The 18,552-nt window shown below is 39.3% G+C and overlaps 2 protein-coding genes across 4 annotated transcripts in view; one reads left to right on the top strand and one right to left on the bottom strand.

The window, feature by feature from the left end:
• LOC131246366 (ATPase family AAA domain-containing protein At1g05910) overlaps window positions 1-8,678 on the top strand; it is a 46,388-nt gene extending 37,710 nt beyond the window's left edge. For both annotated transcript variants that reach the window (XM_058246420.1, XM_058246421.1), the window contains exon 11: window positions 8,043-8,678. In XM_058246420.1, the coding sequence (XP_058102403.1) occupies window positions 8,043-8,467 (425 nt within the window). In that variant the 3' untranslated portion in view covers window positions 8,468-8,678. The remainder of the gene's footprint in view (window positions 1-8,042) is intronic.
• Window positions 8,679-10,327: 1,649 nt separating this feature from the next.
• On the bottom strand, window positions 10,328-17,767 carry LOC131246364 (uncharacterized). 2 transcript variants are annotated; one of them, XM_058246418.1, is made up of 8 exons: window positions 17,633-17,767; window positions 15,953-16,143; window positions 15,438-15,500; window positions 14,389-14,455; window positions 14,189-14,289; window positions 12,566-12,610; window positions 11,390-11,860; window positions 10,328-10,741 (listed from the first exon to the last, which is right to left on the bottom strand). In XM_058246418.1, the coding sequence occupies exons 2-8, from the start codon at window positions 16,085-16,087 to the stop codon at window positions 10,571-10,573; spliced, it is 1,053 nt and encodes a 350-aa protein (XP_058102401.1). In that variant the 5' UTR covers window positions 16,088-16,143; window positions 17,633-17,767; the 3' UTR covers window positions 10,328-10,570. The 2 variants fall into 2 exon arrangements, with proteins under 2 accessions (XP_058102401.1, XP_058102402.1); XM_058246419.1 differs by lacking the exon at window positions 15,438-15,500.
• Between the last annotated feature and the right edge of the window lie 785 nt (window positions 17,768-18,552).

The raw sequence follows: 18,552 nt of genomic DNA, 5'->3' as shown, positions 1-18,552 counted from the left end.
TCGTTTGTAAGCCCACAATCTGGTGACTGTTTTATGGATCCATATGATGACCTGTTTTGGATTTCTTAATTTAGTTAATGGTTTTAATTAGTGAATGATAATCATAGTTTTACCCCTACTTAGTTACTTGGGGCTTAAGTCAATATTATTTTTGTCACTTTTGTGTGCCACTTTTCCGGTGCCAAAAGATGTCTGAATGTCTTAAAAATGGTCCTCTTGGAAAGCCTATTGACTCATCTTTCTAATGAGCCCAATAATATACTATTATGATATCATTCAAGTGAATTATGGCTGATTTATGGAAGGATTATGTGGTTATGGTGGATTTAGGGTTATTTTGTCATTATTAATATTTTGTCAGAACAGATGGTATTGTTAGAATTAATGATTGGCTAGGATAAAATTAGGTTTCATTGCTTTTAGAAGCTTCTACTTGTAAGAGTCATGAGTGTAAGAACCATATACCGCTGCAACTCTCTCCTTGTGCCGGTCTTGCGTTTGGTCCAGTCCTGCTCTTGTCCAACCTGCCACATCATAATCTATCAAATGGTTGAGTCATACTTGCCATAGAAACTTTTTGGTGCATCCTCTTTACTACATATCCTGATTCTGAAATTTATTTATGGTTCTGAAGTGAGGTTATTCGTGAACTCTCTCTCTCACGTGAACTCATGCAGTATTTATTCGATATTAAATGAATCCGAATGACCAGCGACTTTAGGAGAATAATCCCGGGAAAAACCTTTAATACCTTACTTCATTCAAGGATTGCTAGGGTTTTACTTCTTGACCTCTTCTTAATAAAAAAAAGGGGCTTCTGCTTCTCATCATTGTAGATCATGTGAATTTTCCAGGAGCTTCTTCGTAGATACCCACCCAAATTTATATATGTAAAAGACTCTTTTATCAATAATTTGAATGATGAATAAAATTTCAGTGTATTCTTTGTTTAAATCTGTAACAGGTTTCATTGTTCCTTTGCTAGAAGTGCCGGCAATAGTCTCTTCCTAACCACAAATTGGAGAGGTTCCACATCATGTCCTTTATTTTATTTTTATTTTCCTTCCATCCCCCATCCTTCAACTACAAATGGTTATCATCTACAATTATAGTTTTTCCATATCCATGCTATGACATTTTGACATGAAAGCAGTATTCTTTCACCATTCTTAGTTCTTCATGTTCCTTTCTAGAAATCCTAGATCTCGTCTTTCTCATAAAGAGAGAAAAAAATAAAAAATAAAAAATCTTCCGATCTTCCCCATGACCCTAGATTTCCTTCTTTTTTTTTTAATCCATATTTTTTTTCTTCCATCTTCTCCAAAACTCTTAAATTTCAAAATCCATCTCGCTGCTCCCTTTTTAATGTACAATTTCGAAACCATCTCCCGGATCCCAACATTGGAGACCCATTTTCCCCATCGCCAATTTATGGAAGTACTGTCTGGCTGTATGTGACTCATTAGATTTAGGGATATCTAGTCATTACTATTATTTTTAAATAAATGGTTAGCTTAGAATTAATGAATGGTTGCGATTATATTAGGATTTGTTTTGCTTTCAAAAAAGTATATACATACACATAAAATACTTTGTTATGTAGAGTTGAATTATGAACAAAATTTTAGTTTTTTCTTTGTTTAAGCCTGTGCTAGTTCTAGATCATATGGTGATACTCTAAACAACCATATATTGGAGGGGTTCCAAACCATCTATTAGTTGGTTTCCCCTCCACCACCATCCTTCAACCTGTAAATCATTTTCATCTGTAGTTTTCCACACCTGCCTTCTATTATTTTGGCATCAAAGCAAGTTTGAGAACTGGTTTGATTTGAGGTATTGGTCTTTTCCGACTTCTAGTTATTCGTTTTCCTTTCTAGAAGCCCTAGATCTCATCTTCTCTTAGAAGGTTTTTAAAAAAAAAAAAAAAAATGTTTCCTCCATCTTCCAAAAACCCGTAGATTTCTTTAATACTCTCTCTCTCTCTCTCTCTCTCTCTCTCTCTCTAAAGCTCCAAGCCCTTCAAAACCCATCTTTCATTTCAGTATAAAAACAATTGCTATGTGAAACCACTAGAGATGCTGACACTAGTAGAACATCCTAGACTCCTTTTAACAGGCCCTACTCATATACCTCGTTGTTATGACAACTCACCCTCTTACTCTAGTTATTTGGAGACTTTGATGCGTGGTAGGAACCCTATTTGCCACATGACAACGAGGCAACAAGATGAGGAGATGATACGGATGTTGCAACTTTTAATAGACACCAATGATCCAATACATCAACTATCTCCACTATAGAAATAAATTATAAATGTACAATGTATCTTGTGCCATGGTGATGAATCAAAGTAAATATGCTACTATGAAAGATGTAAGCCTCTTGAGGAGGAAGAGCTTTCTAGAGATTCAATGGAGGAAGTATTTAAAGAAGATGCCTCTAGCAAAGATGATAAAACAAGATGAACCCACCATTGGATCAATTGATAGATCCACTGATGGTTCGATATACAAACCCTCAATTGGATAATTGGTAAATCCATTGATGGGTTGACAGTCTGATCAAAAGATGAACCAATGGCTATTTGATGAAGAGTTAACAAACAGATTGATGATCAGATGTAGTGGATCTTACTTGGGTATGTTTGCGTCACAACAAATAGATGATTATGAAAACATTTATTATTTAGTTTCTTCTAGATTGATCACCGACCCCCATGAAAAGGACAATTCAAAAAGGATCCTCCCTCTCAGCCTGAACCACTCCTGTGCCAGGCCAAGAAGAATGGTCAAATAGACAATGGCATTACCCAGTTAGAGGAGATGATCCACCTTTGTGACATCCATATGCCTTTCCCAAAGGTTGTCCTAAGGACCCTATTTTTACCCACCAACCTACCAAACACCATGACCTGCCAACCTACCAAGCACCATGACCATATAAATTTGATTGGATTGCAGGTACTGGGATTAGGAATCCCAAGCTCCTTGTAAAACAATTTGACGATGAATCTTCCATACCTACCCAATCATCCCTTTCATATGGCACCAAGTTCCTATTTTGCAGGCAACTCAACAGCTTCATTAACTTGTCCAATTCCTCATTAGACAGGTTCCTATGGCAAGGAGTTTCCCAAATCACTGGTCCCTCAAGAAAGAGGAACAGTCAGAGCCACTACACACACTCCTTTCACTGTTTCCTAGAGAGTAACCAACCCCCTCGAAGAACTTACCTTTCACAGTCACCACCCCTTTCCAAACAGCCGAAGCTCTATATAAAGACGAGTCTAACATGCACCACCCGCCCTCATTACACCCATCCGTGCTTGCTATAGACCTTCTCCAAAGAGCATGTTCCTCCTCCCCAAACCTCCACGACTGTTTCCCCAAAAGAGCCTTGTTAATAAGCCCCAAATCTTTGATACCTGCGCCTCTCTTATTAAAAGGTTGCATACCTCCACCCATGATAAGAGATGAGAATTCTTCTCTCCCCTCTAACCTATCCAACACCGCCTTCAAGCATTTGAACAAAGACAAAATATAACAGAAGATAAAAGAGGGCAGTTTTTATAAGAGTGATTCAGCCACCAACTGAAGATACCGGCTCTTCCAATTTGCAAGCTTAGGGCCTGTTTGGTAACGCTGAAATTTTTGACTTAATGCGGAATTGGAAAGCAATCGGTGTTTCGTTTTGTTTGTTTACACCGAACATGGAAAGCGCTACGTGTATTTTGGCTGAATTTTTTCAGCAATGAAGGTCTAGCTTAATGGTGAATGGAGAATGTGCTCCGTGTATTTTTTTTTTTTAATTCCAAAATTGCCCTGCACTTTCTCGTTTGCGTAAAATATAACCCAACTTTTAACGTGTGGCACTTCTCTGGGCCCACTATGATTTATGTGTTAGATCCACACCGCCCATCAACTTTTCTATATCGTCCTAGATCATGATCCCAAAAAATGAGGCACATCCAAACCTCAAGTCGACCACACCATAGAAAGCAGTGAGAATGGAATGACTACCGTTTTCTTAGGGTCCATTGTGAAGTTTATTTGCCATCTAAGCTTTTCATAAGGTCACACAAACCTGAATGAAGGGAAAGCACAAAAATCAGCTTGATAAGAGGCTTATGTGGCCCCAAGGAATTTTTTATGGTAGGCACCCAACTCCCACTGTTTCTTGTAGTGTGGCCCACTTAAGCCTTAGATCTGGCTTGTTTTTGGTCCTTTTCCCTAAAATGATATGGAAAAATAAATGGACGGTGTGGATAAAACATATACATCACGATATGCCCCATAGAGCCATTTGACGGGACCGTCCATCTCTAGCTATACCGCTGACCAAGTGGGGGTAGGAGGGGAGCAGATCAGGTTGAGCAACAGACTTTCTACTGAAGTGACATCACCAAGTTCTATGGGCCCACCATGATGTATGTGTTGTATCCACATTGTCCATCCATTTGGAGAGATCATTTTAGAGTATTATCCAAAGAATGAGGCATATCCAAAGCTGGAGTGGACCCCACCATAGAAAACAGTGGGGAGAGTGACGCCCACTGTTGAAACCTTCCTAAGGTCTACCATGATATTTATTTGAGATCCAACCTGTTCATGTGTTAACACAGACATGAAAGGTGGGAAAAAAAATATCAGCTTGATAGAAAACTTTTGTGGCCCTTAGAAGTTTTTAATAGTAGGCGTCACTCTCCCCACTGTTTTCTATGGTGAGGTCAGCTCAAGGTTTGGATCTACTCATTCTTTGGATCATGCACTAATATGATTTCTCCAAATTGATGAACCGTGTGGGTACAACACATACATCATGATGGGACCCACAGAACTTGTTGACGTCACTTTAGTAGCGAGTCTCGCTACTCAACCTGACAATAGCTAATCCGCGTCCGATTATGGGTTTAGCAGATTGCGAAGTGTGCCACATGCCACCTACCTTGGCCCTAACCGTGGGGCCCACCTTGATGTATGTATCCTATATTCACTCTATTCATCCTTTTTTTTTTTCAAATCACTATGGGGGCATTATACAAAAAATGAAGCAAATCCAATTATCAAGTAGACCATATCGTAGGAAATAGTGGTGAGTGACCATTAATGGGCCAAGAAAGTTCTAGGCCACATGAGATTTGGATCATCCTCATTTTTAGGATCAATCCCTAAAATGATTTGGAAAAATGGATGGACGGCATGGTTAAAACACATACATTATGATGGGGGCCACACAATACCGTCCAGCTAGGGGATATTGACGTTGTTAGTATGCAATCTGGATCCACCGAGGTGGGTGGGACCCTGACTGTGAGGCCCACGGTGATGTATGTGACTACATTCATGCTATCCATCCATATTGAAAGCTCTTTTTTGTGCATGATCCAAAAAATGAAGCAGATCCAAATCTAAGATGGGCCATAATACAAGAAAAAGTGGTAAATGACCATTAAAAATGTCTTGCGAGCTACAAAAGCTTTGGATTAAGATGATATTTGTGTGGTCTCTTCATCTAGGTGTTTTTACCTTATAAACATGTTGGTAATAAACATTTTGATTGAATCCATGAAGATTTTAATGGTTGGTATTCAATCATGGTTATTTCATAAGGGCAAATGTGTCAAATTAACATATTCCAAACATTTCAGATGTTAGTTAACAATCGGGTATTTCTAAATCCAATACTAGGTTTTCGACTTCAGATTCATATTTCAGATTCAGACTTCCAACTTCAGATTTAACAAACAGGCCCTTACTTTCAAATCTCTCCACTACCACATCCCAAAGGTGCTTCTCCAGTTTTCCCACACAGAGGGAGGCCAAGATATTTTGGTTGGAAGGAACCCACCCCTCGTCAAAAAATCCCGGCCTGCAAACTAACCTCCCTCATGCAGCAAACAGATTCCCAACATGATGCTCTAAGCAGTATTATCTTTTAAATCTGAAACAGCTTCAAAACAACAGATCACCAAACACAATCTCTCCACCATGTCTGCATTGTCATCACAAAATAGGTTCATATCATCTGCATATTGGAGGTGGGAGATCGGCTGACTTGTCCTGCTAACCTTGAAACTGTGATATAGCCCTACATCTTGACTGCGGTCCAACATCCTCCCTCATGTGTCCGCTACTACCACAAACCAAAGCGGAGAAAGTGGATTCCCTTGCCTCAAACCCCTTGAACGTTTAAAGAAGCCCTTAGGAGACCTGTTTATCAACACCGAGAATCTGGCTGAACTGATGCATTCCATAATCCAACCCCTCCATTTACTACCACACCAAATGGGGATTAGCATGTACTCCAAAAACTTCCATTCAACATGATCATAAGCCTTCTTGATATCCAGCTTACACAATTTTTTTAGCCCTCTCATTCTCTTGAATCTAAACATTTGTGCGCCACCAATGCACTATGCAATATCTGCTGCCCTTCAACAAAGGCTTCCTGATTTTTGGAAATAATCTCATCAGGAACTGCAAAATCTAGAAGTTAGAGCCTTAACAAGGATCTTATAAGGCAATTCTTCAAATGTCATTAATTGGGTGATTAGAAGTCATTGTGACCCTTATAGACTTTCCTTTGTGTTTGATGGTGTTAAAGTCCCTTGATATACATTGATATGCCATCTTCTAATGGCTCGAGCTTTTAGAGCAATTGGTTATTTTATATGGCATCAAAGCGGAAGGTTCAGTGTTCAAATCCTGGGTGTAGCAAATATGCTTCCCTAATATATTCTCCCAGGTTAAGTGTTCAAATCCTGGGGGTAGCAAATATGCTTCCCTAATATATTCTCCCATGGGGGGATGTTTATGGTGTGAGTTGTGAGTGTCCCTCCACCCTTGCCCTGTGCGGAAGTCCCTTGTTGTGAGTGTCCCTCTGTGGTTGGGTAAGGAAGAAAATGGCAAGCATTTATTTTTATCACAAGGTTGAATAAGTTGTGTGGCCTTTTTCCTTTTGGGCTTTTGGAATATCTCATCTGAGGGGTGGACAGCGGGTCCTTCTCAGGAGTGGAGCGGATCTTTTGCAAAGTACTTTATCTCTATTATGCTGAAGGTAAGGAATGACATAGGGAACACAGAATTTAAAAGAGTGACGAGATCATCCATTGCTCTCTAGTGGAGTGGACCAACGGCATTTCTTGAGGCTGAAAGAGAGACTCAAATATCTTATGAAGTAGATCTGGCAGGAGGGATGTGTCAATCCATTCTATCCATTGGTCAGGACTCATTTTTTTTCTTTAATATATCTATGGTATCCATGTATAGTGTGATATTTCATTTGGTCTTCATGGATGGTGTAATTTTTCATCCTTACTATTAATACAAGGGACTTTTCTACAAATTTTCTCAGGAGTTGTCACTTAACCAAATAACGCCTCCCTTGATCGAAATTATTGGGCAGTTCTTTTTTAAGAGAGAGAGACTACCAAAATGTCAATTCTTTTTATTTATTTATTTATTTATTTTTTTGAAAGATGCCATCAATTGTTTTTTCCTGTAAAAAAGTGGTGAAGTTGAGAATTGTGTGGCCCACATGGTATACTTGTGACGTCCAACCCATCCAACATATACACTCCATTGCGATGATCAAACAAACCAACAATATGGCCAATCAAATCATCAGGTGCACATGAATTTGAATATTTTGGGCGGTTTACATTGTTTTTTTATGGTGTGGCCCACCTTATGATTGGGTTGTCCGGATTTTTGGTTTATTGGATTATCATGGTGGATTGCATTTGTTGGACGGATTGGATGTCACACACATACCATGTGGGCCCCACAATTCTTGACTTCACCACTTTTGAAAATAAAAAATAAAAAGGGTATTTTGGTAATTTTATCCTTCAAAGCACCTTCTGGAATTTTGAGGTAAAAATATTGTTTACAACTTGAAAGAAAATTGTATGGTATAAATAGATTTGAGGGAGAGATGCCAATAGAAAGGTATGCACTGTGTCTGCAAGCACATTAGTAACGTTTCAGTTCTTAATTCCTATTTTCATTGAAGGAATCCAGTAATATTTAATTCTACAGGCACAAACATCGGTTCATCTGTTGAAGACAAGTCACGGCCTGCAGAACAGGAACCAACAAAGCCCACACCTTCTCGGCCATCATCATCCCAAGAACCCGATATGAATGGCCCACCAAATAGGCCAGAAGATTCCCCAACCAATGGTGAGCAACCGGAAGTTTCTGAAAACACTTCTGGTCTCTCCACTCGGGACAGGCACCAGGAGGATGCTTTGATGGAAGACCAAGAGGTCTCTGGCCATGTTGAGACTCTGAAGCAGCATCTGCTAGAATGCACAGAAGGCTACAATGTGCCACAGCTGGAGAGGCTCTACACGCGTGTAATGAAGGGGGTGGTTGATTTGAAAGGTAAAGCAGAAGAAGGCTATAAGCCTACAATTTTGAAGTTTATGTTGAGGTTTGTTGAGGACAAGGGGAATTTCTGATACCCCATTTTTCTCCCTCTTTTTTCTTAATTCTATTAAATTTTTTTATTTTTATTTTTATTTTACGCGTCTTCTGTTAAATTCTTTTTTCCTGCTCCTTTATCAATGTTGAGATTTGATCTTTGTAGTATGAATTTTGATTGCTTCTCAAGCTATTACAATAGCATTGAGTGGTTAGCCATATTACATGCATTCTCTTATTCTTGCTGAATTTATAATCATGCTTCGATTTGAAGAGAAATGATCGCATACTATGAATTTTCATATATGGCCAACTTTCCCGCTGATGCTTCATGTGTGGGAAGTCCCAGATGCACAAAAGGTGGGTCCCACGGTGAAGATCACCTGTCACGAAAATTGAGCAGATCCACTCATTACGTGGATGTTAGAGTTGGGAAAATTAGCTGTCTATTGATTTTGGTGATGTGGCCTATCCGATGGGCTGACCACACTGATTTTCATGTATAAGTGATCTTTATGGTGTCAGCTCACTTTTGCACAGCTCGGATGCCTACATGAGGTGTTGGCAGAAAACACAAGTGGTATGTGAAATCACACATGATCATTTATCTTTGGAAAATCAGCTGTTACAGGTCGCCTCAAGTAATGAGATTATCTTTGTAATGCTAGTGATTGATGATTTATGGTGGAGTCCACCTGAAATAATGAGAATCAGCTGATGTGCAAGTGGGCCTCCAACCCTGCACGGACTGGTGGCAGGAATTGCTATGAATTTGGGCCATTTAATCGGGGGGTCACCTCTTGGATGATCCACATATGAAACTTAGGAGGTCCCAACTACCCGAGGCCTGTTTTTGGATTGGTTGGGAAACGATAAAAGCAATGGTGGGGAAAAGAGATTATGTACTTCTTGTTGATTTTTGAGCAAATGACCCATTCATCGAATGGCCTATCCATTGGTTGGACTGGACATTGTACGTTTCAAAGCATTTAGCAAATGGTGTCCAATATGTATTGGATCCGTGCCACATTTCCAATGGGGCCTCTATCAAATAAACGGTTTCCATTCGTTGATTTAAAAAAAAAAAAAAAAAAAACCAAGGGCTAGAATACTTGGTTGTGATTATCAGCGGCCAGAATCCGTAGTTGTGATGCACGAAAAAACCACAGTGGCCAGGTTATCCTAACCACAAATTGGAGGATTCCTTGTGTGTTTTGAAGGTCTGAGGCCGACTGTTGGCTGGGCGGCTACAATGTTGTGAAGGGGACCAGCCTTACAGGGAAGAAAAATAGAAAATAGATGTGACTACTAAATGGTCAGATTGAGGACCATTAAACGCCCTCTAGCCGGGAGATAATGCAAGTTATAAATGAGTAATGATCTCGAGCGCATGCTAGCATGCAAATTACCTATCCGAACTGTCCATTATGTCCAGGAGAGTCCAGATCATCAAATAGAGGGCTTCTAAATCATCTAAAGGAGGTACAGCTTTCAACAGTAGGATCTAGACTCAAAATCATAATCTGAGATTTAACTCATGATCTCCATGTTGTGACTAGAGTCCTTGAACAAAGCGGGCCAAAGAATGTGTATTGTATCCGTGGTTTCTTATTTCCCCAAGTGTGCATGCCCAGTGCCTAATGAGAGTCTTGTCTACACATTTGCCAATATATTAGTGATGGTAGGGTGGGAATCTCAAAACATTCTGAAATGGAAATTTGAGAAATCTCACTCTGAAATGCTTGCTAGATTCCCACCAGCCGTTTCAAAATGGTTCAAATTGTCTGCATTGTGGCCGCGTCCATGCATTTCTTTCCATCTCAGAAATAAATTATTATTATTATTTTTTTTTTAAAAAAAAAAAGGAAAGAAAGAGAGGCCGCCCTCATAGAAGAGACTCAACATACAAGCAGCTGTAAATGATTAGATTGCAAATTCCATTAACGAATTTGTTATAGAACTCTTTAAAAAAAGCATATAAGTTAGATCCAGTATTTGCAAAGAAAGAAGAATTTTACAGGCGGGCGGCTTGCATCTGCCAATTCCAACATTATTATCATAATAAAAAATTGACAAGACGCTAAGTATTATACATATGGGAGTTACAGAGGGCACGGTGACTTGTTCTGATTTGATCACTCTCACTTAAGAAAGAACTTCCAAATCTCCCTGTCGGCCATTTCTGTGACCACGTGCACACCGAAAACCCCCTCGTCATCTACCAGGCCTCTCAGCTGCCGCGCCGCACCGCTGAAACCGACGAGATTCTTCTTCGCGGCCAAGTAGAGAACCCCATAAGGTGGCCGCAAGCACTGATTGTCGCAGAGGAAATGTAAGCTGGTTATGAATATTGCTGACAAGGCAATTTTATGACATTTTCACAGAAAAACTATTGTGAAAAACCATTGGGTACATGTTTCTTTTCAGAGCTTTGCTAAAGCACACTTGTACCTCTCTTGGTCCTCTGCATGCAGAGACATAAGACAACGTTGCACATTTCTCAGATATCTGAGCCGTGCATCATGTGGGTCCCCACCATATAAATGATCTGGCCCAATACTTTGTTGATAGACGACTTTGGGCAACAAGTATGAAAACAATGTATGATAGACACGAAGCTACCAGTGGCCAACATGCAACACGCATACAGGAGGGGTGAACTAGCATGATTTGGGCCAACCCATGAACATGGTGGAGCATGACAGATGCGCACTTGGAACTCTGTTGGAGTGGCATGTGGGCTTTGGCAGAACCTTCTTGTCTTTTTTTTTTGGTCACAAAAAATGGGGAGGTTTGAAAAGAAAAAGTACTGAATCTTCAACATATCAAGAGTTGCATGTTATCCCCACGGAGTTTGGCAGAAGTCTAGCTGGTGCTAGTTCTGCCATTTCTTCTGAAGAATTCATGCGTGAAAGTAAGTTTGCAGAAAATGAAGCGACAAGAAACCCAATCAAACTAACCTTTTTTATGAGCGCATATAGCTTCCTCAAAGAAGTGCCCGAATACGGGATCTCAGTCATCAAAATCACATCATAGCCTCCATCATCTGGGTCCGTTTCGCTTGCCCTCTCCCAAGCACGGCTCCCAGAAAGCTTCCTCGACCGCCTCAAGGATGAGTCATGACCAATGGCACTGCCGTCCTGGCTACTACATCCGTCATTGAAATCCTCCTCGGAGAAGCTCAGGCTCATCCCAGGTGTCACCTCAAACCCATCCGTGCGGACGACTGACAAGACCGTGTGTAGCTCCTCCCAGTCTCCAGCATAGAAATGGACATCAGGGGCCAACGCCTGCCTCGACGGTGTCAGAGGGCTCTCGGGTTGCCGGCTTTGCTTGTCCCGAGCCTGCTCAAGGTTGGCGAGGACATTGGGTATGGTGGTGCACCTCACTGTTTCAGCATTCAGATCCTGAAAATGCACCGTAGAGGCACCCTGCAGTTGGTCAGGACCCAGAATTCAGAATTAGATGGAACCAAGAGCTGAGCTATGCACCAAAAATTAAAGAATTTAGAGGGTCTGAGCTTAGGCGAACACACAATTTGCTGACACTCTCAATTGGCAACCCATTCAATTAATCGAATGTGAATCACCGGGGATGGGGGAAATGTCCCAAAAGCCTGTTAGATTGGAATATTGTAACCCTCCAATCTTTGGCTGGCCTTCCATTAAATGTTTACGCCATTTTCTTTCATAACCGTCATTTGCAAGCAACAGTTGAAGGCTTGTGATTTTCAAACCTCCGGGCAGCCAATCGGATCAATGACTGGATTATCAGATCATAGGCTTCACATGTATTAAATTGAAAGCATCACCAAACTCTGAGACTCAGGACCCCATAAACCAACCTAAACATGCTTCTATAAGGCTTGTGATTTTCAAACCTCAGGGCAGCCAATCAGATCAATGAATGGATTATCAGATCATGGGCTTCACATGTATTAAATTGAAAACATTACCAAACTCTGAGACTCAGGACCCCATAAACCGACCTAACGTAGCTTCTATTTTTTGGATGACTTAAAATGCCACTACTTTTGTTCTTGTTTGTTCCTTTTCTTTAGGCTGAAAAAAGAAGAAGAAGAAGAAAGCAGCTGCTGAGAAGATTATCGCAAGCTCAATCCACTCAACGAAATATACCTTGAGGCAAGCGAAAATCCCAGGAAGTCCATAGTTGCAACCAAGCTGTAGCAATCACCAAAGAGAGATCAGCGTCAGAGAGGAGAAGAGAACTACGATTTAAACTTTTTTCTTTTATTTATTTATCAGCAACAAAATTCATTCAAGGTCTGGAAAAGGGCAAGAAAGAAACAAAATCCATCAAAGCGGTGGATGGGAAAGAGGAGATAAAAACGGTTATTAGCTTCATTTCATTAAAGCCCTATGCTTCATTCACATTCAAAAACATTTCTACTAGTAGCAGCGTAACACCCTCCCCCTCACAAAGTATGCAAAATATTTAAATTTTAGACTTCCTGGATGCCATTCAAGGCATACCCTACTCAAGAGAGGCTCCCAATGATGTACCAGTTCTTTGGGTACTAATGCTGCAGCCATAATTTCATAATTTTTCAACTGTGAGAGGGAAAAATAAAACCAGCGACCTGCTGTAACTCAATTCAGCAAACCCAAGAGTCAGCTGTAAACAGATTATGGTATCATTTAACGAAAAAAAAAAAAATCAAAATCAAAATGAAATCTCCTTCCCTCCATTTTCCATAACTCTAAGGTCTGAAACTCAACAGTCGATAAAAAAAAAAAAAGGGAACAGAAATATGACAGGTTCTACTTTTCTTTGTTGCAGAATACATGACCAGGATGTGTATGAATCTCAAACTTGGCACCAGACTACTATGGAAATTATCTGACAGAGCCTATTTCTCCAGGTGAAAGCTCGGCATCCAAACAAAGTTGTCATGTTTGGACGGATAGTCAGCAAGAACAAAGTGCTCATGATAGATCATCTAAGGAACAGAAGATGGTCATTCCTAGTGTGTGCATTCTCTATCCGCGTGCAGAAACGGTGGACTATTGTTTTGCGCTGTTCATTTGCACAGAAGATTTGGTAGAATTTCCTTAGTCTGCTAAAAGTTTCTTGGGATGCCTAGAAAGATTGGGGATCTCTTTAACATGTGGCACTTTGTATAAAGGGGAGGAAAAGGAGAATTTTATGGTGGCTTGTCTTGCTAGCTGTGATTTAGACAGTTTGGCAGGAATGTATAATCCACAGAGACCCTTAAGGCGAAGTGGCCAGTGGTTGAGTGGGCCAGGGTCTCTGATGCCTTTGCTGGCTGTCAGCTGTCCTGTCTTCTAGGAAAGTTGGGGAGATTATTCTTTTTTGTTGTGATTATAGATGATTCCTCATCATCTTTTTTTGTCTTTTCTTCCCTTTAGTTTTCTAATAAAATTTTGGTTGCTCTTCAAAAAGAAGAAAAAAAGGACATCCAAATAAGGTATGTTGTTTATGATCAGTCTGATAATGTGTCCATTGCTCTCAGATACAGAAAGATGAATATTCCCAATAAGTCAAAAGAATCAACCGCTCCAAATTTCAATACTTTCACACAGACAATGAAAAATAAATCTGTGAGACAGGCATGTACGTGTGATATTCAATTACAAGTAATTGAACCCTTTTTGACTAGTAATCATGAGAAAACATTGCCTATCAGGTTATCAAACAAAATACAAGGTCAGACCAATAGATCTTAGAGAAGAACAATGACATGCATACATAATGCAAGTCTCCTTGAACTGAAATACCTCCAGAATGCGTTTCCCTCTAAAGCTCAACTGCCCATCACGGATTTCAAGTTTGAGGACATTAACAAGGTCAATAGAACTCTCCCAAGATTTCAGAGACCCTGCAGCATAGGATAAATTTCCACAGTTAATGTCTGCAAAACTGTGTCATAACAACTGAATGTGGCATAAGAAAGGCCAGCAGAAGTCATGGAGGTTACCTTCAGATTTTGAAGATACCATTTCCGAACTAGTAAAGCCAATGATATCTGCAACACTGACTCGTCCCTGTCACATGGATAGGAGACTAACTCATTTCCAAATTGAAACGATGAAACAGTTCTAAACATAAACCACAGCAGCAACATGCAATTGCTTGAGGAGGCAATCTGCACATATAAGGTCAAATGCCATCCCTTAGCATTCCGAAGGTGACATTTTATCAACAACGATGCTCAATCTCAGGTGACATAAATCAAGATTCCAAGCCAACCAGCTTTGACATGGCATTGAGTCCCAAGCCCATGCTCCAAATTTGGGGGATTTTTTTTATTTTATTTTTTTGACAGAGCTGATGACAACTCGACTAATCTTCTATGAAACAGGCAAGTTTTTAGTTGGTCCATTCAAGAAGAACTTGGAAATCAAAAGACTGGCAACCAAGTTGAAGAAACCTTTTATATAGCCTTGACTCGAATAAACACAAAATGCAGATGGATTTTCATGTTCGGCCATGTTTGATTTGTGTTTATAGCTATATGGAAGTTAGGCCTTTGTTCCTTGTTAATGAATTTCATCTCAATGGTGGAGTAAGACCAGCCATGCTATATGGGACAAAATGTTGGGCAGTTAAAGAAGAACATGTTCATAGGTTTAGCGTAGCTGAAATGAGGATGTTGAGATGGATTAGTGGGAAGACAAGGAAGGACATAATTAGAAATGCATGCATTCGAGGGAACTTGGGAGTCATACCAATAGGTAATAAGATGAGGGAAAGTAGACTTAGATGGTTTGGTCATATGTGCAATAGAGACCAAGAACCATGTTGGTTAGAAGGAGTGAGTTGGTACAAACGTGGATGAAGGTAGTAAGAAAATATTTGATGAACTATGGTCTGACAAAATGGCCTTTGATAGAGTGGAATGGCAGAACATGATTTATGTAGCCAACCCCAATTAATTGGGATAAAGCTTAGATGATGATGGTGGTGGTGATGATGATCGTAAAGATACATATAATAGGGCAACAGATAGGCTGAGATATGAGATACCTTGAAAATGTTGAGACCATGCAAGTCGACATTTTCACCAGCGTACTTGTATGGGTGAGCAGTCTGTTCCAAGGACGATCAAACATCAGTTTATTTGCCAAGATGAAAAGACCAAATCAAGTAAATAATGGTTATTTAAGGGCAAATATGGGAGAAAAGTTAATTGGAAACAAAGCTCCCAAATCACAATAGAAGCTGTTTCTATGGTTGTGATTTGGGGTGGAGATATGTTGATTCCAACACAATTTGATGATGCAGATCTTTGATTACAATCCATGGTTGCAGTGTGATGGATCTGTCCCTGATCTCTTATTGAGTACTTTTAGAAAATGGAAAGAAGATTGCTCAAACCCATCTTTCAAAGCTTATTAACAAATCAATGACTATGAATTCTTCTCCCAAACAAGGACACAAAGCCTCAAAATCATAATTTAGATGATACACAAACTAATCCTAATTTGAAGCATAACAATGCAAATCAAAATGAAATCACGATCCAGGCAAGAGGAACCTACCTTTGAAGGGAGAACCTCAACAGCTGGTGATGGGAGATGCAAATCCCTTTCGGAAAGGTTGGAAATGCTTTGATTTGCTTTGTCGTGGGGTGCAAGACCCGGCAAGCATTGAGTGAGGATTGATGGTGCACGCATTTTTATTTTACCTTTGGTTCCCAAAATCTCTTTAACCTTTTAACAAATTAAAACACCTGAAAAAAAAAAAAAACACCAATTTAAACTCAAAAAACTACATAAATGTGGAAACCAAGCAATACCACGGATCCATAAGACCATTAAAAAATCTTATAAAAAATCAAAGAAATGGCAAAAAAAACATTAAAAAGGGCTGATATATAAAATTCAGACGGGTGCGCTTGGATGGTCAATTAAACTAAATTTCAATCATTCAAATCAGAACAGAAGAAATTACCATAGTGGACAAGGCCCCTAATATAATCATAATGATGGCCAAACCTCTACTTGTAATTTCACATATTCCAAGTTGGACCTGAAATTATCATAATCTCAATTCAGAGGCTAGTCCCTTCTCCATAAATGAAATAAGGCTAGCCCCACTGGCCCACTGCCGTCATCATCACCATTATTTCCCAAAAGAAGCTAGCCCCACTCCAATAATTTCAACTTCATTGCACTAAATTACTGAAACCCAATTCAATTGGCATCATGCTGTGTTTGGATGTACAATCAACTTAGATTGTAATAATTAGATTGCAGCAAAGTGAAAGTGAATTATCAGAATACTGTTCTAACTAAACTGTTCATTCTCTGTATATCATTGCAACAACTTTAAATTATCACGTTGAAAATAAAAATGAATGCGATTGCAATCCACCCTTCTTCGAACAATTTGCTATCTTGCAACATAATCCACATCCAAAAAGGGATCGTAATTTCCTAAAATAATGCATATGGAGTTTACATAAGAAAATTCCAAATCCTGGCAAAAAGGAGTAGAAAGAAACTTCTCCAAAAATCTTCAAAACCCATAAATTAAATTCTAAAATCCTCTTCTTTTTCTTTTTCAAAATCTAAAGTCCTTTCGAAGATTTGAACAAGATAACCAAAACCAAAACTCTTCATACTGCAGAAAGATAAAATGATTTCTGCCAAATTCTTCAATGCAGACTAGAATCAAGAACCCTAAACCCATTAATTCGGAAAAAAAAAATGAAGAAAAGTTCAAAATGAAAAAAAAAAAAAAAACCCACAAATGTAACCTTCAATTGCTGAAAAGTGAAAACCAAACCAAATTAAAACTCTAGAATCAGAGAAGCAACAAAAATTTTGATTTTTTCTTTAAGAAAATATTGAACTCTGAAACACAAACAAGAACAAGAAGAGAAAAAAAAAACAATTTAATATAGAAAAAAAATTAAAAAATCTGAAATTCAGTACTTAGGAGTTATTATAAATAAATAAATAAATAAATAAAAACCCAAATATTTAAAATACAACGCAAGGAAATTAGCGATCCACCAATAAAAAAAATACCCATAAACCCCATCAAAAAACTACAAAAACCCATCAAAAGAAAAGCAAAAAACCACTTCAAATCTTCAAAAAAATATTTTTTAAAAAAAAATCAGAAAGCTCAGAAATAAGCAGAAAGAGAGAAATAGAACAAATGACACTACCCAAAAAAAGAAATCGTAATAAAGAGAAGTAAAGAAACAAAACCTTGAAATCTCATAGAAGAAAGTCCTTGTATCATCCCTTAAGAAAAGACCTTCTATCTAAACAACAGAGAGAGAGATTTCCAAGCTGGTGATAGTCGTGATACTGAGACTTCTTTTATAAGAAAAGAAAATGTGAACAGATCCAACGCCACTTCTGGTACAATGCAACTACTTGTATCTGGACACCTGCACAGTCCCCCTCTCCTAAACTGATCTGGCCCTCTGAACCGTCCGTGCGCTCCACCCTTCTTCTTTTTTTCTCATGGCCCAATGCACAGAACCATCTGATCAACCTCACATGCACACGTGCGGCACGTGCTCTGCATTAATTGGGGCCAGGAACAAGATGCCTTGTTTGAGAGATATTCACGTGCGGGCTATGTAGGGCCCACTACAATGATGTCTGTGACAAATCCACTCCGTTTATCTGTTTTGCAAGACCACAATAGGACAGAAATCTCAAAATCAGGCAGATCCAAAACTCATGTGGGCCATATCTTGAGAAACAGCAGGGATTGAATGCCTGGGGTGACAGAAATTTTATATAAGGATGTATTTTTGCCTAGTTAATAACCTTGTGAACGGTTTGGATTGCATACAAACGTCATGGTCAGCTCCGGGAAGGTTTCAACGGTGGATGCTTCTGTTTCCACTGTTTCGTTTCATATAGTCCACCTGAGTTTTTGATCTGCTTGATTTTTAGGCTTTTGTTCTATTTTGATCTTTAAAAACAGATGGACGGAGTGGATTTGTCATAGACATCTCCGTTGGCTCCATTTTTTGTTTGACCGGATGAAAAGACTTTTCCCTAAACCGGCTAAAATGGCGCAATCTTATAAAAATGTTTCTTCATAAGGTGTGGCCCACCAAAATTTTGCAATACTCTAATTTTTAAGTAATTATTTAATACTTATGAGGCAT

This window comes from Magnolia sinica, chromosome 5, assembly GCF_029962835.1.
Source record: "Magnolia sinica isolate HGM2019 chromosome 5, MsV1, whole genome shotgun sequence".
NCBI classification, from domain to species: domain Eukaryota; kingdom Viridiplantae; phylum Streptophyta; class Magnoliopsida; order Magnoliales; family Magnoliaceae; genus Magnolia; species Magnolia sinica.
The sequence above is the reverse complement of the archived record's forward strand: the minus strand, read 5'-3'. Positions and strand labels throughout refer to the sequence as shown.

Bases quoted from the DNA above. Each gene is read 5' to 3' on its own strand.
- LOC131246364 (XM_058246418.1), bottom strand. From the start codon at position 16,087: ATGCGTGCACCATCAATCCTCACTCAATGCTTGCCGGGTCTTGCACCC. The intron at 12,611-14,188 runs GTATTTCAGTTC...TGATTGCTACAG, and splicing joins GAGGGAAACGCATTCTGGAG to CTTGGTTGCAACTATGGACT. The intron at 10,742-11,389 runs GTTAGTTTGATT...TGCGACAATCAG, and splicing joins TATATGCGCTCATAAAAAAG to TGCTTGCGGCCACCTTATGG.